We start from the raw sequence: 22,948 nt of genomic DNA, 5'->3' as shown, positions 1-22,948 counted from the left end.
CTAAATTTGCTGTTGCAATTCCACAATTCATACTCATTCAATACAAATAAAAGTATAGAGTGGTGTACAAAAAAAAAAAGGTTTTCAATTTTGACCTTAATTGAAATATGTAGATGTTTTTAAAAGCTTTTAATTCTGATGCTTTAATCAATTTTAATACAGACTGTTCAACAAAAGGATAACAAGAAAAAACTAAATAATATTTTATTTAAGGTCAAAATTTAGTTTTTAAATATTGGATTGTTTTTTTCTTAGTATGATCACATTTTTTATAAAATTGTAAACCGTTTATGTTCTTACCTTTATTTATAAAAGAAGTCAAGAGCCTAGAGCCTCTGCGTAGAAGAACAGCAGCAACAAGCACCTGTTGGGCTCACATCTGCCCCCTTCAGGGCGGCATGGTACTGTCTGCCTCACCTTGTGCCTTGTCACCATGGTTTTGTGGTCGATTAGCAAGACTAAATATGCCACAAACATTCATTAAAGATATTAGCCAGACTGTGGAAAGTCAGAGAGTATAATAAACGTGTCAGAAAATATTATATTGTTGACATACAGAGAGACAGCAACAGGCACGCGCCAACTGCATGCATCAACATAGTATGTGAGGGATAGCAGAGTCTGAAGTGAATTGAGGCTCGTCGCTGCCTCAACTCACGTTTCTCCACTGTATTTGAACAGGAAATGCGCAAATTCAGGGATTTTGACTATAAAAATGGTCAAAATTATTGGAATCATACAGAAAACAAAATTATAACACAGACTTGTGGACAAATTTACTTTATGTTATCATTATTAGCTTTATTATTTTTCATGATGTCACACGTCCCTGGTTTTAAGCAATTATTTAAAAAAAAAAAGTCTAACTGCCAAATGTGAGAGCAACGTCCTACTCTTCACCCATGTCCTGCTCTGTCTCCTTTTGTAATAATGGGGAAATATGCTACCCATTGCTAATAGTCGACATCGGTATTGGTGAAAGTGCATGTGTGATTCACTGTATTGGCTATAGACAACAATGCTCCGTTTGACTAGATTTATCTGGAATGGAGACAGATTTGAACCAAAACCTCAGTCTATAACTTGTTCCGACTGTAATCCTCCCACTTTTGGGGAAAAACTGTTATTACCAGATGCTAAAGACATAGTCTATCACTACTTGATGAGAAAACAGTTGGATAGCTTAATCATATTTCATTATCAAATGACACTTTACGCAAACACATTCATAAAATGGAAAAAGTCAATTGTTTAGAAAGTGAATGACAATATTTTACACTTCAATTAGATGAAAGTACAGATGTAACAAACTTTGTTGATTACTAGCACGTATTAAATTTGAATCAAAAGTAACAATACAACAGTTTTTTATTTTGTGAACCTCATTGTGGAAGAACAACTGCAAATGAAATATTTTTTAAAAATGGGCACTTTTATGACAGGGCACGAGATTCCTCAGAAGAAATGTCTTGACATACAGTGCATCCGGAAAGTATTCACAGCGCATCACTTTTTCCACATTTTGTTATGTTACAGCCTTATTCCAAAATGGATTAAATTAATTTTTTTCCTCAGAATTCTACACACAACACCCCATAATGACAACGTGAAAAAAGTTTACTTGAGATTTTTGCAAATTTATTAAAAATAAAAAAATTGAGAAAGCACATGTACATAAGTATTCACAGCCTTTGCCATGAAGCTCAAAATTGAGCTCAGGTGCATCCTGTTTCCCCTGATCATCCTTGAGATGTTTCTGCAGCTTAATTGGAGTCCACCTGTGGTAAATTCAGTTGATTGGACATGATTTGGAAAGGCACACACCTGTCTATATAAGGTCCCACAGTTGACAGTTCATGCCAGAGCACAAACCAAGCATGAAGTCAAAGGAATTGTCTGTAGACCTCCGAGACAGGATTGTCTCGAGGCACAAATCTGGGAAAGGTTACAGAAAATTTTCTGCTTCTTTGAAGGTCCCAATGAGCACAGTGGCCTCAATCATCCGTAAGTGGGAGAAGTTCGAAACCACCAGGACTCTTCCTAGAGCTGGCCATCCATCTAAACTGAGTGATCAGGGGAGAAGGGCCTTAATCAGGGAGGTGACCAAGAACCCGATGGTCACTCTGTCAGAGCTCCAGCGGTCCTCTGTGGAGAGATGAGAACCTTCCAGAAGGACAGCCATCTCTGCAGCAATCCACCAATCAGGCCTGTATGGTAGAGTGGCCAGACGGAAGCCACTCCTTAGTAAAAGGCACATGGCAGCCTGCCTGGAGTTTGCCAAAAGGCACCTGAAGGACTCTCAGACCATGAGAAATAAAATTCTCTGGTCTGATGAGACAAAGATTGAACTCTTTGGTGTGAATGCCAGGCGTCACGTTTGGAGGAAACCAGGCACCGCTCATCACCAGGCCAATACCATCCCTACAGTGAAGCATGGTGGTGGCAGCATCATGCTGTGGGGATGTTTTTCAGCGGCAGGGACTGGGAGACTAGTCAGGATAAAGGGAAAATGACTGCAGCAATGTACAGAGACATCCTGGATGAAAACCTGCTCCAGAGCGCTCTTGACCTCAGACTGGGGTGATGGTTCATCTTTCAGCAGGACAACGACCCTAAGCACACAGCCAAGATATCAAAGGAGTGGCTTCAGGACAACTCTGTGAATGTCCTTGAGTGGCCCAGCCAGAGCCCAGACTTGAATCTGATTGAACATCTCTGGAGAGATCTTAAAATGGCTGTGCACCAACGCTTCCCATCCAACCTGATGGAGCTTGAGAGGTGCTGCAAAGAGGAATGGGAGAAACTGGCCAAGGATAGGTGTGCCAAGCTTGTGGCATCATATTCAAAAAGACTTGAGGCTGTAATTGCTGCCAAAGGTGCATCGACAAAGTATTGAGCAAAGGCTGTGATACTTATGTACATGTGATTTCTCAGTTTTTTTATTTTTAATAAATTTGCAAAAACCTCAAGTAAACTTTTTTCACGTTGTCATTATGGGGTGTTGTGTGTAGAATTCTGAGGAAAAAATGAATTTAATTCATTTTGGAATAAGGCTGTAACATAACAAAATGTGGAAAAAATGATGCGCTGTGAATACTTTCCGGATGCACTGTATGTACTGATGTAGCTCAGGCTTTAACTGGAAAGCAAATCTGTGTTATTACTACAATGAAGAAGGTCACTACTAAAGCTGTATTTACTCATAGTAGTATTCATCATGAAGCCTCGGTAACAAAAGTAATCCCTGGAAGAACTAAAAACTGTTTAAGATCAAACAGTTAAGACTGTCAGTTTTATTAAAGCCTGTGCACTAAATTCAAGAATGTTTACAATGTTATGTCAAGAGATGAGAAAAGACCACAAAAAACTACTGTTGCGTACTGAGGTTCAATGGTTTTCCAAAAGCAAGGTATTAAATCGTCTTTCTGAACTTTGATCAGAAGTGCAAGTATTCCTTTGCGATTTAAAATGTGAATTAAGAAATTGTTTCTTTGAGTTATAGTTGGTTAGATTAGCATATTTAGTTGATTTTTCAAGAAGACTGAATGATCTAAATTTAAATTTACAAGGACAAAATGTAAATGTTTTTACTGTTATAGACAAAGTAAATGCAGAAATTAAAAAACTGAGTTAATTATCAAAGAACTGGATAAAAATATGTTGCACTTCTACCAACTTTAGAAAATTTTCTTAGAGAAAAACAATTTAACACCAAAAGACAAATTAACATTAAATATGAAAATGAATGATTTTCGATTGATAAATAAAATGAAATTGTACGTCCCAGAAGGTTATGAAAAAGAAAACTGGATCAGGAATCACTTTTCTTGAGATAATGTAGCATTATCAGAATACCTTTTTTCTGAAGAAAATGAACAACTGATTGATATTTCATGTGACAGAAGTTTAATGGATGATTTTAAAAACAACTCTTTAGTCAACTTCTGGATTATGAAATAAATATATTTTAAAGATTTTTCGGAACACTCAAGTATGTTTTTAATGCCATTTTGTTCAATGTACATATGTGAAACAGGATTTTCTTCAATGCTGTACTTATAAAACAAATATAGAACATGAAGCAAAACAGAACCAGATATAAAGATGCTAATTTCTGTCAGAAAAGCACATGTATCATATTAAATCATCTGGGGCATCATGTATAACGCAGTGAGTAGAATTCACACTAAAACATGGAGAGCAGACAAAAGTGGAAATGTGCATATGCACAAAAAAAATTCAGATACACAAAACCATATGTAAGCCAACTTCCACACCCTTCCGCTCCATAAATCCCTGTCAGCATGAAATGCTGCCCCACCCTGACTTCTCCCAGAATTATGCCCTTTTGAATATGCAAATCAACATAAGTAGCCCCTTATGTGTTCAGTGTTTCATGAAAAGACAATGGCAAAACAATTTCAGCAAATGTGAAGTGGAGGCAAGGAAAAAGTACCATTTGTTGTCTTAAGCAGTGGTGAAAACAACAAAAGGAAGTTGATCGAGTAATACAGAGTGACACAGAGACACTCAAAAGTTCAGAAAGTCGCACAGTGCCTGATATAATTAAGAAGTGGTCAGATATCAAAGTCACCATGAAAAGGTGAGTCATAGTCCACCGTCTGAGTGTTATATAGAAGTGTATTAGGGTACAGAAAAAAAAACAGGGACACAGTGAATAAAAGAAGTTCAAAATGTTGACTTTAATCTAGAAAATTTCCACTTTAATCTCATAGTTTATGTTGTCATTAAAGTAGACCGTTGTAAACTTCATCTTAAAATCGATGTTTAATTTACTGCTTTCTCAAATCCAATCTTAACTAAAGTAGCACATTAAATGCTTTGTATTCTATGTTCAATGAGTGTGAGTCACTATGTGCTTCTTAAATGAGCTTTCTCTTCGTAGACAGGAGCACGCAGGCACTGATCTCCAAACAGAACACATTATATTCATGATATTATAGTTCTTTGAACATTTTAGAATAATAAGATGTTTACTTGATATCATTTTCTTGATGAAATGCATTAAAGCATCTTTTAAACATGAGGGCACGGTGGCACAGTAGTTGCAATTAGCTGGCACCCTGTCCAGGAATTTGTTTCAATCCCCCATCCAGGGATTCTTCCTGCCTCCAGCAAGATGCTTACTGGGACGTGCACGACCCTTGATGCAATCATTTATGACATACTATGTCTGTCAAACATACCAAACCCCAGTTCCTTTCCAGTTTCTTTCTCCACGTAACCAATCGCCACACAATAAGCTCTGTAATAAATGTCAAACCAGCTGAAAGTTTAGAACATCGATTCTTCAAAACTTTTAAGAAACACTGAAAAATCTTTGTAATACATGTTTAATTATTCCATCCATCTATCCATCTATGGTCACGCTAGTCCCAGCAAGCATACAGCACGAGGCAGGAACAATCACTGGACAGGGCGCCAGCTCATCGCTACTGCTATGCCACCGTGCCCCCACATGTTTAATTATTAACAGTATACATTATTTAAATTAACAATTTATGTGTATAATGTAATATACATAATTGAATGCATTTCTTCTTAAAATTGATATCAAGTATACATCCTAGTATTCTAACAGCTCACAGCTCCAACAGGATAGCACTTGGAAATGTAAATCAACTTAGAAGCCAGTCATCATCATCTGTAAATATGTGCTCTCTTCTATTGAATTGAATTCCTTTATTGTCACTGTATGGTACAATGAGATTCAATATGCAAATCCTCTATAAACTTATTTTCCTATAAAATGATACAATAATAATAATATTAGTAATAACAATAAAAAACAAAAGCATAAGTAAAATATACATGTACATATAGTGCAAATGGTTTATGAAGTGGTTCAGGTTGTACAATATTACAGTTGTAGTGCAGGTTTACAGTGAGGTAATTGTAATTATAAGTACAAACAGTTCTGCCTGGAGCACTGATGGACTGATTGAGTGCATTTAAAGCTCTTGTGATGAAACTGTTTCTGAGCCTCGAGGTCTGAAGTGTTTGCCAGATGGGAGAAGTTCTAATAGAATGTGCATATGGTTGAGTGGAATCCATGCAGAAGCTGGTGGCTTTCCTGAGGCAGCGTGTGCTATAAATGTTCTCCAAGGCTGGAAGCTGTATCCCAATAATCCTCGGCACTCTCGACACAACCCACCATAGATTTCTCCGATAAGCTGCTGTGCAGCTATGATACCACACACACATTCAATGGGTTAAATACTCTGAGTGGTGCACTGAGAGTAACAACACTAAAACAACTGTGGAATTTGGAATAGCTTGGCAAATCCATGCACCATTAAATTGTTACACTTTGATTACAATCAAGTGCCTTAAATATATAAACAATATGCTGTTAATTTCAATGTATTTGATAAAGCCCATGTCATGGATATGAATCTAAAAAAGAAAGGAAAAACACACAGGAACAGTAGCACTGCTTTGATGCTGGGTGCTGCCAGTTTGCAAAACTGAGCAGAAATGTGTGTACACAAGGGGGTAGGAGCTGCCATGAGAATGTGCGTGGCTTTACACCAAGTTTAGTTTTTATACATTGCAATATGAGTGTGGAAACAGGCATATGCAACATTTTTGTACATACGCACCATTGATACACGAGGCCCCTGGTTAATCATATTGTTAATCAATAACTATTATGTTTGCTAATTGTTGATCGTGTTTACTACTAATTTTTTTAATTTTGTTTATTCCAAAAAAAAATAAAAATATGTGAAAATAACTTAATATAGTCTTGACTTCTATTTTGTATACAAGATATTTATGTTGATGGTACTGAAATTGCTCAGTTTTGGTGGTGCGCATTCATGAAAGGGTTGAGAACCACTGTTCTATAGTCAGGCACATAATGCATACCACAGAATTGTATCAATGCAGAAGAAAAGAAAACAACACAAATCAGGGCTGAGAAACCTAATGGGTGCTGAAAACAAGACTACACAATTAACACTGCAAGTCAACTGAGTACTTCCTGATTGTTGGAGAAAATAAAATAAAATGATAGACAGACAATGCATTAAAACATTTATTAGTATGCAACAATCCACATGAACAACATATAATAAACATTTTATTAAAAAAAAAAAACTCAGTTCCTCTGCAAGACAAATCAAAATCTATTTATATAGAAATCCCATTTGTGTCCCCCAGCCCTAATTTTTGCTGACTGGCAGTAATGTCATAAGCCAAATGTAAAAAATGAATACTTACGTTAAACTGGAAAAAAGTGAAAAAAAAGATCCATAATGACATTAAATATAAATGATTCACAAGATTTATTTGTGTTGTACTGCGATCAAAATATAAAAACCTGTATTATAATTTCAAAGTACTGATTTATTAATTTTTACTTATATCAGTACTCTAGAATTTTTTCATTACGTTAATTACTCAAAAAGTATAAGCTAGCAGAGTGTCATTAGTAGACACCAATCAGTACTATTCTCCTGTATTGCATTGGTGTCAAGGTAACAAACAATCCAGCAGACTAAAGACACATACTTTTGGACTTGATTTTAAACACTTTTCATAGTGCCCTGAACAAATGATTTCATAAGCAAAAATTCAAAAATGACTTTTCTCTTATCAAGAGATTAAAATAACAAAATCAAATCTCATCTTCCTTATTTCTTTTATGTTGCCAATAAAGTCTGAAGCTTCAAATTTATATAGTCCATTGCTTACATAAAATACTTCTTTTCATTTGAGGAAAAAAAACCATGCTTCTTTCAATGTGTTGTATGTTTACTTCTCAGGAAAACTTTTCCATTGCAGTATTAGGGTTGCAAACAGTTCCAGTGGTTTGTCATCTTGCAGGTGATGCCAAGAGAAACCCCAAATACCTGCAGCACTGATTCAATAGCCTATAATAATAATAGTAGTAATAATAATAATTATTATGTTTAATTTATATAGCAGTTTTCCCATGCTTTAAACAGCATAATCATTTTCTGAAGGTTAGCTCTTCTTGCATATGATAAAGGTGGAGCCCCCTCTGACTTTAAATTCAGATGGAGGAAATGAGTCACTCAGTGGTTCATTGAGAGTTGTTTTGAGTTTTGTACCTGTGAGTAATATTATTGTATTTTTCGTTCATTGAATTTGTTTCTTCTGTCTTTATGGTTTTTGATTCTGGAATACAGACTGATTTTTGTTAGCCCTCTTGGGTTGCCTTTTCTGACATACCCCTTTATTATCTTTTTCCTTGAATGCTCTTTTATGCTTTTTTTTTCTTAATACTGTATAAATAAGCTCTTCATTTAAATGGCTTTTAAGTAGATTTGGAACATTTAAACTATATTTTTAACTTTAAAACCTGGACCCCTTTTTTGCATTTGAGCAGGTCTTGAAACCTGCCTTCCGAATGTCTTGTCTTACTGTCTAAGATGAAACCTTCTTTTGGGTCTGACACTACATTTTAGGATATTTGGGTTTAGGATATTTGGAGAGCTGTACCCACTTTTGTCTTTGTGTCTTTTGTGTTGCACAAATCATGACAAAAGATCTTTTTTGTAGTGAAGTATGAGAAGCACTGAATATGCTTTGTCCTTTAGTTTTATGATTTATTATAAAAGGCAACTTGTTTTTACACAACAACACTAAGATAGCTTGCCACACATGTGTCCATGTTTATACACTAATTTTGCATTTCACAATAATAATAAAAACTATCAACATTTAACCTAATAATTCTTACATATAGTTGTACCTAATCAGCAGGCATTCTCTATACAAACTAAACAAGCAAGAATATAATTCCAAGCCAAAAAATAAAAAAAAAGTTGCAGTGGTTTTAATTGTATATTAACAGTTTTGGCAAAAATAGACCAATCAGCCCAACATGACCCTTTAATCTCTATTTTTTTATCTTTTGAAGAATATGACCACTCCAAGGTTTGACAATCCCGAAAGTATTAAATTACATAGTAACTTATTACTAGCTTCTTTGATACTCTCTGTTAAAAATAAAATCTGTGTTACAAACTTGAGACATTTAACTTTCTTATGTTGACTTTTATGGAGTAAGGCTGAAAAACGTACAGATTATTTGCCATCTTTAACAACCATTTATAACAACCATGCTTTATGTATAGGTAGTTGTCCCAGTTCCCTTCCTCCCTCGGCTAGTCAAGACATATTGTCTCTAAGTAACATTTTTTAAAAATGCCAGGCTCTAGTCTGTGAGGTCAAAGTCTGGGATTTCATCCTCTTTTTTTCCTTTATGTACTCATAGTGATCACTGTGCAGCTACGATTCACATCATCATAGGGATAGTGAATTATTTATTTTTTGGGTGGGTACACCAGGAACTAGCCTTGGCCTGACTCACACAAACTCACTCATAAAGAAACAGATACACAAAAGACAAAATCAATAATAAAATGGTATATTAAATAAAAAATAGAAGGTAAAATATAACTAAATAACCACCCAAAGAATCCTTCCCCCGAATTCCCAGCAGGTGGTCACAAATATAAAAAAATCCATAATAAATGATAAGCACGACAAACTCCAAATGTAGTGGCAACAGATGATGATTGGAGTGTGCAAAATCCTGTGAACAGTTTGCTGAAAGGAATATAGGGTTTGTCCTACCTGTTTCCTGTGGCAGTGTAGGAAGAGGTAATTGGGGAGCACTCCCTTAGATGAAGACCTTTCCAAGCTACAACTCACATGAACAGGTGGGCACGAGATAGACCATATATCCAAACAGGAACAGTACTCCACGATGAACCATGGGTAGTCCAAACAGATAAGAACAGCAACAGAATAGACAGACAAACACAGTCCCCTCAACTTGCTGGTTCTTCCATTTGAAGGTTCCGCCTTCTTCCCAGCGGCCCCCATTTCCTCCACTGTTGTCCAATACAGCAACACCATTGAGGCAGCTGAGATATGTGGTCCTTTATCCCGTAGCGCTGCTACAGTACAAATACGGCAAGGTCCATTTTTAGGTGCGTTCACATTTAATGTGAAAAGTGCCTACTACAATAAGCTATATCTGAAACACTTGGCTCATAACGGAGCAATTTTGTTGAAGTTTGGCACACTTAATTTTACAGAAAATTTCTCAACAAAGTTCTTTTTTTTCTCTAATATAATACTTTGCACACATTTTTGAATTTTCAAAATCTCCACTTGAAAAGTATTGGCAAATTTGTTAACTTGTCTATCTTAAAACAGACAAACATTATGTTATACATTGAGTATGAATTAGTTTACTGTTTAAATTTACCTAGAGAGAAGTTACTTCAACTTGTATATGTTTTTTTCTTACTCGTTTGACATGTGCTCCTGGCGGCAAAACAGGGAAACACTTGCAGACATGTTCTCTGCTATCAGTTACTATACCAGAATGAAGGAAAATGTTTGTTATGTGCTAATAGTTTGGCTTCTGAAATTGTCCCATCCTGTGCTTGTCTATGCGGCTTTGCAGCATCTTGCAAAAAAGCTTAGACAAAGCAGTTCACTACTCCAACTCCTACAAACTGAAGTAAGTAAAATGATATTCATATCCATAAAAGTAAAAAATAAATCAACTTATGTAGAAATGTAAGAAAGATGGCTCATTCACACTAGTTGAAGTGACTAACATACAGTGCATCCAGAAAGTATTCACAGCACATCACTTTTTCCACATTTTGTTATGTTACAGCATTATTCCAAAATGAATTAAATTCATTTTTTTTCCTCAGAATTCTGCACACAACACCCCATAATGACAATGTGAAAAAAGTTTACTTGAGGTTTTTGCAAATTTATTAAATATAAAAAAACTGAGAAATCACATGTACATAAGTATTCACAGCCTTTGCTCAATACTTTGTCAATGCACTTTTGGCAGCAATTACAGCCTCAAGTCTTTTTGAATATGATGCCACAAGCTTGGCACACCTATCCTTGGCCAGTTTCGCCCATTCCTCTTTGCAGCACCTCTCAAGCTCCATCAAGTTGGATGGGAAGCGTCGGTGCACAGCCATTTTAAGATCTCTCCAGAGATATTCAATCGGATCCAAGTCTGGGCTCTGGCTGGGCCACTCAAGGACATTCACAGAGTTGTCCTGAAGCCACTCCTTTGATATCTTGGCTGTGTGCTTAGGGTCGTTGTCCTGCTGAAAGATGAACCGTCGCCCCAGTCTGAGGTCAAGAGTGCTCTAGGTCAAGAGCGCTCTGGAGCAGGTTTTCATCCAGAATGTCTCTGTACATTGCTGCAGTCATTTTCCCTTTATCCTGACTAGTCTCCCAGTTCCTGCCGCTGGAAAATATCCCCACAGTATGATGCTACCACCACCATGCTTCACTGTAGGGATGGTGCCAGGTTTCCTCCAAACATGACGCCTGGCATTCACACCAAAGAGTTCAATCTTTGTCTCATCAGACCAGAGAATTTTATTTCTCATGGTCTGAGAGTCCTTCAGGTGCCTTTTGGCAAACTCCAGGCGGGCTGCCATGTGCCTTTTACTAAGGAGTGGCTTCCGTCTGGCCACTCTACTATACAGGCCTGATTGGTGGATTGCTGCAGAGATGGTTGTCCTTCTGGAAGGTTCTCCTCTCTCCACAGAGGCCCTTCTCCCCCGATCGCTCAGTTTAGATGGCTGGCCAGCTCTAGGAAGAGTCCTGGTGGTTTCGAACTTCTTCCACTAACGGATGATGGAGGCCACTGTGCTCATTGGGACCTTCAAAGCAGCAGAAATGTTTCTGTAACCTTCCCCAGATTTGTGCCTAGAGACAATCCTGTCTCGGATGTCTACAGACAATTCCTTTGACTTCATGCTTGGTTTGTGCTCTGACATGAACTGTCAACTGTGGGACCTTATAGTGCCTTTCCAAATCATGTCCAATCAACTGAATTTACCACAGGTGGACTCCAATGAAGCTGCAGAAACATCTCAAGGATGACCAGAAGAAACAGGATGCACCTGAGCTCAATTTTGAGCTTCATGGCAAAGGCTGTGAATACTTATGTACATGTGCTTTCTCAATTTTTTTATTTTTAATAAATTTGCAAAAACCTCAAGTAAACGTTTTTCACGTTGTCATTATGGGGTGTTGTGTGTAGAATTCTGAGGAAAAAAATGAATTTAATCCATTTTGGAATAAGGCTGTAACATAACAAAATGTGGAAAAAGTGATGCGCTGTAATTACTTTCCGGATGCACTGTATACAGTACTCATTATTTCCATTACACTAAAAACAAACTCATGGCTGCTCTATCTAAAGATTTTAATGATTCAGAATTTTTCTGGCACAATGCCACAATGATCTGTTATCTATCAAGTTCAGATTCAGTCAACCATATTAGCTTGAGACTTCAGCACATATTTTAAATAAGTATTGTGTACTTCTTTGAAAAAAGTTTTTTTTTAAGAATTTTGAACTAAGTTTAATTACAGATAAAAACTTTTCCTTCAGATCTTCTTTTACTTTATTTATCTACCTCTGCTTTGGCCTCCCTCGCTTTCTCTTCCCATGTATTTCCATTCCCATCATTCTTTTGCCCACATATTCATTGTCTCTCTTAATCACATGTCTGTACCACTTCATTTTATTTTCCTGCATTTTCTTAGATATCTCTCCCACTTTTGTCATACCTCTGATAATTTATTGATTGGAATCTGCTGTCTATGAAAGCAATTTTCACCATATGATATTGTAAAATGGTGTTGAAAAACATACTGCACTGCCCCTGCGTCAGGACCTGAAATGGACACGTTCCTTAGGGGGCTGCACATATGTCAGAGGGGGCAGGGACACTTGGAAAAGCTGGTCAATTAAGTGGCCCCTAACAGCTTGGACAGAGGCAGGGAGCACAAAGTGCCTAGTGCTCACAGTGCCTAAGAGATTACTTTGACTACATGTCTCCAGCTGCTGAAGCCAACTGACCATGGTGTGTAGCTGCCAGTGAATCTTGGTTGTAGACACAGGCCTTGGATCAGCTCACGGAGCCGAGGATAAGTCTGGTAGAAGTGTTGCCTCTGACCCCGGGTGAGCGGAGTGAGGCAGTGTACATGAGAGGCCAAAGAGATGAAGCAACTGAGAGCACATGTCACTACAGAAGATTTGAATGACGTGGCAGAAGCAGCCATTGTAGAAGCCAATGATCCTTTTATGGGACTCTCACCATTAGTCTGGCATTAAACGCTGATTTCATTTCCTTGTCTCTCGCACTCTTGGGTTATTATATTGATGTCTGTAGAAGGAGAAGATCTGATTAAAGACCCCAAGACAGAGGAATGAGTTAACATTGACGCTGTTGGAGTCCTTGAAAATACGCTCAAGAGAGCTTGCATCAGGTTGATCAGACAACATTGTCTCACACCTCTTAAATATCTCGGTGAATGGAGTCTGTGTTACAAGAGTTCTGAGGAGAAGGCTGAGTAGCGCCCTTGCTCTGGACATGAGAGGAACACATTCAGATACTGAACATACTTGAATGTTACGACATGCATACATGTTCTTACTTCATAAAATTTGCAATGTTTCTCCATCTTCAATTCCTTCCCTCCCATCCATTTTACAATTTCCTTTAAATCTCTGCCTTTACCTTTGAGATCAGTGGCATCTCCTTATGCTCATTTATGCAAGGCTGCTTATCACCCTTTATCAATTTTCTCTGTTAAATAGTGTGACTTTTCTTAATATTGAACCCCCCCCCCCCATCCACAACCGAAATGAAATTTATCTTCAACAAATCTTTAAAGCATTCACTTTGTGATTGTTTACTGTACTTAACCTAGTCTCAAAAAGTGTTTTGAAATGTGTTTGTCAGTAGATCCCTGTTGTCCTTTTTTGTCAGGCAAGCATCGAGGACTCCAGCTTTTTGGAATTCTATTTGTAATTTTCTCTCTTCTCTTTACTGTAACATCCCTTCCCTCCTCCAAATTTTTCTTTTACTGGACCTGTCATCTCTCCAGCTATCTTTCATCTAACATAGGCTGTTTTGTCTAGACCCAATAGCTGCAAAACTATCTCCAGCTCTCTGATCTCATTCTTCAACATTACTCTTCAGAATTTTAGAGTGCCAGTGATCAGTTAGTTTATCAGGCTCATTTACTGCAGAATGGTATGCTCTGGAGCAGTAAATGAGCCTGGGTGGTTAGGGATGGCTGTCTTTCGCTCTTTACCTAAAATGTTACCCTAATGGGGCTTAATGTTCGAGCTGTGCTTTGCTAGCTTCTTGGCTTTGCTAATTTTCCCATCATGCATTTCTGAAAAATACTATGTTAAGATTATATGACAAATCCGTTTGCATTTTATTAATAACCCTTGTGGCTTCTGACAGGCTAACTTGTTCATACATAAAAACTTATCTAAATAATGTGTATCCAACCATATTATACTCAGATCACCTGATAGCCTTCAGTTAAGTTCCTGTTGCTACTACTGCTCGAATCCAATTTATGTGTGGAATAGACGGCCTTACCAATCACAATAATAACAATGTGTATTTATGTAGGAGTGAGAGAAAAAAGTTCATTTTGTCATTTCCTGAACAAAAAATAAGTTCATACACTAAAAGCAAAGTCCTTGTGTTTTTCAAAAAGGAAGAACAGATGGTAAAGAATGGGAATTCAAAGTAAATAAAACTTCAGAATGGCTGCTGACCACCAAAACATTACAAAGCATCATGAGATTGTCTATCAACTTCACACAGCACACATATTAATAGAAGTTTGATTTATAAAATGAGTATCCTATTAAAAAGTGGTTTGAGATGTTTTCTTTAACAATAGTAAAGCACACGGTTTTTCGGACTTTTACTTTAATTAGGCACCATAATTTATTGTACTGAAACTTTTTCATTTTTATTGTTGAAATGGTTGTTTGGACTTGGTTTATATGTTCCTGATTATTCTGTATGTAATATCTTATACTTGTTCTCTGTTAATACCATACATAAATTCTTTAACAATTAAAATTTACATATTAGAGGTTCTAACACAAACAATACAGTGCATGGTAGCGGTATTCTCCAGAGGTATGGGACAAAAGCAGGGGCTCAGCAATGCTGCGACATAAAAAATGAATTAGGCACTTGCAGTGAAGTATTTAAAGGGATTACTCAGAGCAATTACCCCTGGGAAGGAGTTAAAAAGCTACTTCATTTTAGTATGAAGTGGACAGGATGCTTAAGTCAAAGCATTCGACTTGTTGGAGGGACAGAGGCCAAAACTTAGGAAAGAGAGAGATACAGTAGATGCTGGGTAAACAAACTTTCACAAGTCTACCCCACCAAAGAGAAAAGGACCTGTCGAGGTGTACTTAAGGCAGGCAAAAGACTTTCATTTTGATGGTATTTTGTATCTTTTGCTAGGTTCATCACTCCCCTGTGTATAATAAAAAACAGGTTTATTATATACTTTGGTGTTTTTGTTACTATTTTGGGAATGTAGATGCTACAAAAATACCCCCCTATTGTTCACACTTGAATATTGTCATAAAATGCATGTCTCAGACTTAGTTCAGCTTTCGGCTATCTTGTAATCTGAAATGTTATCAAAGACCATCAACAAGAAACTCAATTCAGAAGAATTCTCCTGAGCTCAATTGAGCAAATATGGTGTCAAGGTGATGAAAGAAAAATGTACTTGTATCTGAAAACACCCCCATCAAAAATGTTTAACCTAACCACACTTCATTCATTACTGATTAATTTAGCATTGGTAAAACTATCATTTTAATTCTTTCAAAGTTTGATATGTATCACTTAATGTTGGCATGCTTACCAAAAGTAAATCATTTCCTTCCCTTTCTTGCATTGTGATATAGTCCATGCTTATTTGAATTGTGTTCCCTGATGCATTTCTTCTCGATTCCTCTGTAAAGTTGAGCTCTATTGGTTGCACTGAATGAAATGAAGACCTTGAAGAAAAAAAGCAAACTACTTTTTAGGAATGCAGAATTAATTAACTTATGGTAATTAAATTAACTTGAAATATGTTTACATAACTACTAGCCTTGCAAAGGAAAGAAACTAAGAAAATGTTATTTAAACTTTTGACACTGCCAGTAATTACGGTTGAATTACTATATTACATATACAATCATTAACTGAAAATAGGAAGAAAACATTCATCACTTAACAGACTGAATATATATTTAGATATCTAATGAGGGATTGACAGATAATAAAATTTTGAAAATATAAACTTATCACTTATCCTGTAATATGAGTGAATCAACAGTAGTTAGTTTACTTACCTGGTCAAAGCATTTCCAGTAACTGGTTAAGTACATCCTGGCTCAATAGTTCACTAGTTTGAGAGGATTGGGACATAGTGGAATGAAAACAGGGTTTCTGCCCACGACAGCGGGAAGACTGATCTATAAACCTGAAGATGAACAAGCAAATAAAAATGTAAAAGTGTACAATAAAAAGCATACATAAAAATCACCCTATCTAAATTTTAAATAATACTGTAAATACTGTAGCTGGATGATCTATACTCCAATATATGCAAAAATGTAAATTTTGTTTCTTTCACTGGAAGTAGTGAAGTATAACTATCCATATCCCATTCCTGTTTTACACCCAGTGCAAAACATTAAGGAGTGGAGCAGCACTGGATTATAGCATAAAATGAAGGTAAAAGAGGTCCATAACACTAATCTACAGCATGTGAAACACTGACAAAAAAAGAACAAGAATGGAAGAGCAAGAGCAAGGATTGTACCAGTGGACACATAATAATCAGACAGCAGACTGGAATGATCTTGAATCTCTTGAATGATCACCACCAAGGAGGCAGAAAAAGAAGAGGATCAAGTGAATATAGTTTAGCAAGCAGACAGAAGACCAAATATAAATAGGAGAGCAAAAAGCACAGCATGTTAGCATTATCTGTTATTTAGAAAGTGGACATGAACCTGTTTTCTTTAACCTGAAGGTAAAAGATAAATAACTGCATAAGACATTTTAATCTGCAACTCCTATCAATGCTTGCAAATAGCAACAAACTTAGAAACTACGAGTACTTATGATACGGTTATTATTAATAAAATCAGTAATACAAAATTTCAGATTTGGATTTCAAATAATTTCAAATTGTCTGCAGCACTGTACATTCTTTAGTCAGTTATCAGAGGTCAGGTGAGTCCACACCTACAAGTGACAACTTCATGGTGCTCTTACACAACAAATCATTTCAAAATGTTTCTGAACAGTGTACACTAACAGTAAACAATTCCAAATGTATATACCACACAAACCTTCCCAAACACAGTAATAGTAAAATCTTCTCCGTTCAGTATGAAGTAGTGTTGAAAAGTTACTGAAACTTTGACTTTGGTATTGATACCAGCTTTCAGACCACAATATCAGTACCGATCTGGTACAGAACAAAACAACATATACTACACTCCCATCCCTCCCCATTTTCCTCCATTCTCCCTGGTGTGCCACAAAATCATGTGCCTTCCTTCTGTACACACAAGCACATGCCCTTCCTGTTGTGCCGCAAAAATGAGCGCCTCCCTGTCATGTCACACTTCACTGTTTTCCTTTTGAATTCTGCAGCATGGATAATGGTGTCCCACATGGAGTTTCCAGTTTGTCAAAGACCCAGGTGGGAGTACCCCCTAGAGTCTCCTGCTTGTCAAAGAGTGGCAGGAAGAATTTTGTATGGGTGTTTGTTCATTCCATGCAGTCTCCAGCTCATCGAAGAAATGGAAGGAGTTGATGAACGTTCATTGGACTCTCCAGCATGTCAAAGATGGAAAGAACAAAGAGCACAAGGTCAAATCAAATTAAATTTTGTTTGTCACATACAAATTATACATAACGTATAATATGCAGTGAAATGCTTAGTTGCTCAAATCCTATGACTATGCCTTGAGACAAATATAAAGGGACAAACAAAACTGATAATGTCATTTCTCAATGTAGTCTCCACCCTTCTCAATGCACTTGCCCCACCTGTCTGGATTCCAGCAGAATAAAAGGTTTTGCATTGATCTTGCAACCACTCATGCACCACTTTCTTCACATTGTTCTTTCTTGAATCGACAACCACCCAGATGTTTTTTTAGCAGTCCAAAAAGGTGGAAATCACACAGTGCCAAATCTGGTGAATAAGGAGGATGTGTAGTGTGCGGCAATAACTAAGGTGCACAAGTGATTACGAGGAAAAGACAAAACCTTTTATTCTGTTGGAATCCAGGCACTTCCAAGCAGGTGGGGCAAGTGAACTGAGAAGGGTGGAGACTACACTGAGAAATGATATTATCAGTTGTGTTAAGGTTCGTTCCATTTTCTGATGAATCCCATTTCCTAACTTTAGTTTGATTGCCCTTTGTAATAATAATAAATAATAATACTAATAACTAAATAGATTACTTCAATAAATAACTTAATGTGAAAGGGTTAAAAATATGGCATTTTGCATTTTTAGACAGCTGACTTATTTAATATGCAGATAAATTGTGGAGAAGAAACTCCTCCTCAGTCTCTATGAACTGGCCATTAGGCAGCAGTAGTGTTTACTGGACTGCAGAACAGAAAACAGGCTGTTGCTGAGATGGCTAGTGTCACATGTAATTTTGCTTGCCCTTCCTTGATGTCACTTAGTGTAGATATCCTAGAGGTTAGTGAGTACACACTCTGTGATGCATTCAGCTAACTGCACAACTCTCTGCAGAGTATTAGTGTCTTGCTGTGTGCTGTTCCCAAACCAGGCAGTGATAATTTCCGTCACAATGTTTTCAATGGTGGACATATACAGTACAAGTTCTTTAGAATCTGGGAGGTCAAAGAAGTTGTCAATGTGCTTGCAGCAGGTCAGATCCTCTGTGATGCTGGACACAGAAGTATCTGAAACTGTCCACACTTTCTCCTTGAGTGCTGTTAAGACTGAGGAGGTGTTAGTGCCTCTGCTGTTACCTCCAAAAGTCCACAATCAGCTCCTTTGTCTTGCTGACATTCACAAGAAGACTATGGGCCTGACAGCAGTGTGCTAGAAGCCTGCTCATTGTAGTTACATATCAGGCCCACCACAACTGTGTCATCAGCAAGCTTGACAATGCTGTTACAGTAATGTACTGCTGTGCAGTCATATGTGTAGAGGAAGTAAAGCAGTAGACTTAGGACACAGGTCCGTGGAGCACCTATGTTGAGAGCGAGGGATGATGAGGTGTGACCACCAACTCTAACTACCTAGGGCCTGCCTGTCAGAAGTTAAAAATCCAGCTGAACAATGAAGAGCTCAGCTGTCCCTAAGCTTGGTAAGGCGCTTCGTGGGGTTTATTGTGTTCAATGCAGAGCTATAGTCTATAAATATAATAATTCATACATCCCTCTTTTGCTGTCTATGTGGGCTAATGCTGTAAGAAAAATTAAACTCATGGCAACCTCTGTGGTTCTATGTGAACTGTAATGGATCCAGTTCTTTTGGCAGACAGGAGTATGTGTGATTTTTGACTAGCCTCTCGAGGCACTTCATTGCTATGAGTGTTAGTGCAACAAGACAATAGTCATTCAGGCAGGCTGGGTGTGACAGAGACAATGGTAAACACCATGGCCGGATTAAGGTGGGTGCTATTGATGCTGCAGCATTATGCCCATTCCTGAAATAGGCCCAGATGAAAACAGACAAGAATTTTCTGGAAGCTGAATAGTTTTCCTTTGCTATATTAATCTCAAAATAATTCTAAGAATGAAATTTGAACTCCGACTTTCAGATGCCTAGACACAGCATTACTTATTATACAGTTAATATTGTTCTTTGCGCTGTGACGTAACTATAACGTTGTTGTGTGTATTGTTAACTGAAGATTTCAAGTAAATGCTATCAATTTTACATTAAACAGTCTATTTAGTAATTTAGCTAAGTTTTTCGCAATATCTTGGGGATTCTTGCCACTTTATTATTGTTCGGTAAGTGCCACGTAATAAATTTTTAGCCTTTTCTGCATTAAGTGCACTTTTCAGACAATTGCTATTGAATATTGATGTTACATACAGTGCATCCAGAAAGTATTCACAGCGCATCACTTTTTCCACCTTTTGTTTTGTTACAGCCTTATTCCAAAATGGATTAAATTCATTTTTTTCCTCAGAATTCTGCACACAACACCCCATAATGACAATGTGAAAAAAGATTACTTGAGGTTTTTGCAAATTTATTAAAAATAAAAAAACTGAGAAATCACATGTACATAAGTATTCACAGCCTTTGCTCAATACTTTGTCGATGCACCTTTGGCAGCAATTACAGCCTCAAGTCTTTTTGAATATGATGCCACAAGCTTGGCACACCTATCCTTGGCCAGTTTCACCCATTCCTCTTTGCAGCACCTCTCAAGCTCCATCAGGTTGGATGGGAAGCGTTGGTGCACAGCCATTTTAAGATCTCTTCAGAGATGTTCAATCGGATTCAAGTCTGGGCTCTGGCTGGGCCACTCAAGGACATTCACAGAGTTGTCCTGAAGCCACTCCTTTGATATCTTGGCTGTGTGCTTAGGGTCGTTGTCCTGCTGAAAGATGAACCGTCGCCCCAGTCTGAGGTCAAGAGCACTCTGGAGTAGGTTTTCATTCAGAATGTCTATGTACATTGCTGCAGTCATCTTTCCCTTTATCCTGACTAGTCTCCCAGTTCCTGCCACTGAAAAACATCCCCACAGTATGATGCTGCCACCACCATGCTTCACTGTAGGGATGGTGCCAGGTTTCCTCCAAACCTGGTATTCACACCAAAGAGTTCAATCTTTGTCTCATCAGACCAGAGAATTTTCTTTCTCATGGTCTGAGAGTCCCTCAGGTGCCTTTTGGCAAACTCCAGGCAGGCTGCCATGTGCCTTTTACTAAGGAGTGGCTTCCGTCTGGCCACTCTACCAAACAGGCCTGATTGGTGGATTGCTGCAGAGATGGTTGTCCTTCTGGAAGGTTCTCCTCTCTCCACAGAGGACCTTTGGAGCTCTGACAGAGTGACCATCGGGTTCTTGGTCACCTCCCTGACTAAGGCCTTTCTCCCCCGATCGCTCAGTTTAGATGGCCGGCCAGCTAGTGGTGGTTCCGAACTTCTTCCACTTACGGATGATGGAGGCCACTGTGCTCATTGGGACCTTCAAAGCAGCAGAAATTTTTCTGTAACCTTCCCCAGATTTGTGCCTCGAGGCAATACTGTCTCGGAGGTCTACAGACAATTCCTTTGACTTCATGCTTGGTTTGTGCCCTGACATAGACAGGTGTGTGCCTTTCCAAATCATGTCCAACCAACTGAATTTACCACAGGTGGACTCCAATTAAGCTGCAGAAACATCTCAAGGATAATCAGGGGAAACAGGATGCACCTGAGCTCAATTTTGAGCTTCATGGCAAAGGCTGTGAATACTTATGTACATGTGCTTTCTCAATTTTTTTTTTTTTAATAAATTTGCAAAAACCTCAAGTAAACTTTGTTCACGTTGTCATTATGGGGTGTTGTATGTAGAATTCTGAGGAAAAAATGAATTTAATCCATTTTGGAATAAGGCTGTAACATAACAAAATGTGGAAAAAGTGATGCGCTGTGAATACTTTCCAGATGCACTGTAGTTTGATGTTAATCTCGCATTGTTACGATACTATGTCGTTATTATTATTCATGCTCAATAAAGGCTGGCTGGTTGCTTCGCAAGCAATTAAGGCTCCTTGGTCGGTCTGAGTGCGCATGTACGGTGAGTGTCGAATGCACATGCACCAATGCCTAGAAAAAAAAGGCCTTTTTTGCGCTGCAGCATCAGGCTCAATTTCGTCTTAATCTGGCCCTGGTAAACACTGGTGCAAACTGATCAGCACAGATCTTAAAAACACATCTCAGAATCCAGTCTGGACCACCTGCCTTCCTGGTGTAACTTTCTTAAAAGTTCTCCACACATCATGATCTGACAAAGTAAGTGATGTTTCCTGACTGTGTGGTTCTCCTGCCTAAGATGTGCTGTTAACAGCATTCACATCAAAGCTTGCTTAGAAATTATTAAGCTTGTCTGCCAGAGAGGTGTCATGCACCTAGGATCAGACTGTTCAAACTGCCCTTTCAGTTTCTCCCCATATCGTCACTTAGTAGCTTTCACTGCCCTTCCGTAGATTGTATGAGGTAGCTTTGTAATCATCCATATTCCTGAACAAAAGTCCTGCGTTGTATGCAACAGTGCAAGCGTTCAATGCAGGGCAAATGTTTTTGTTAACCAAAAGTTTTTGTTTTGGGTAAGCCCCATTTAATTTGTGAGAAATCAAATATAACTTGTTACAGCTTCTGAAAACACAATGATGTCGTCATCAGAGTCTGAACATTTCCTAGTTAACAACAATCAACACATCCTGGAGAATGGCCTCTGACTGGTCTGTACAATGTGCTTCACACATGAATGAAGCTTCCTGCCTTATCGTTTATTTGTACCTGAGCATAAGAAAGATGACGGCATGGTCAGATTTTCAAAAATAGAGGTAATGTCTCTGCCTTATAGCCATCTGTAAAAGAAGTATAGCAATGGTCAAGAGATTTGTCCACTCTTGTATAATATGTAATGTGTTGATAAAATGTTGGTATTACCTTTATTAGACAAGCCTTGTTGAAACTGCCAGCCACAATGTAGACTGCATCCAGGTTATCATTCTGGTAGTGACTAAATGTTTCATATAGTTCCGTCTGTGCAAAGTCTGTGTCTGCTTGAGGTGGAATGTACTCCGCTGTGACAATGACTGAAGTTAACTCCCAGGGAAGACAACATGGTCTAAAATTAATACTCACCAGCTCCAGAGTGGGGATGCAGTAGCTTGATAGTACAATTGCATTCCTGCTATCACACCAGTTGCTGCTGACCATCAGACACACACCTCAATCATTCGATTTACTGGACTTTAATTTTAGAATTCTTTACCTATTCCATCAACACTAAATAGTCTTGTTGACCACTATAACTCAGCCCTTCATTCAG

The 22,948-nt window shown here is 37.9% G+C and overlaps 1 protein-coding gene and 1 long non-coding RNA gene across 3 annotated transcripts in view; both read right to left on the bottom strand.

The window, feature by feature from the left end:
• tp63 (tumor protein p63) overlaps positions 1-15,892 on the bottom strand; it is an 85,378-nt gene extending 69,486 nt beyond the window's left edge. For both annotated transcript variants that reach the window (XM_051922240.1, XM_051922241.1), the window contains exon 1: positions 15,763-15,892. In XM_051922240.1, coding sequence (XP_051778200.1) covers positions 15,763-15,810 — 48 coding nt within the window. In that variant the 5' untranslated portion in view covers positions 15,811-15,892. The remainder of the gene's footprint in view (positions 1-15,762) is intronic.
• Positions 15,893-16,244: 352 nt separating this feature from the next.
• LOC127526546 (uncharacterized) overlaps positions 16,245-22,948 on the bottom strand; it is a 77,945-nt gene continuing 71,241 nt past the window's right edge. Inside the window, exon 3 of the long non-coding RNA XR_007934036.1 lies at positions 16,245-16,368. This is a non-coding gene — a long non-coding RNA (uncharacterized LOC127526546). The remainder of the gene's footprint in view (positions 16,369-22,948) is intronic.

Source organism: Erpetoichthys calabaricus, chromosome 2 (assembly GCF_900747795.2).
Source record: "Erpetoichthys calabaricus chromosome 2, fErpCal1.3, whole genome shotgun sequence".
In the NCBI taxonomy this organism is placed as follows: domain Eukaryota; kingdom Metazoa; phylum Chordata; class Cladistia; order Polypteriformes; family Polypteridae; genus Erpetoichthys; species Erpetoichthys calabaricus.
Note: the sequence above shows the minus strand (reverse complement) of the source record. Positions and strands in the feature narration are given on the sequence as shown.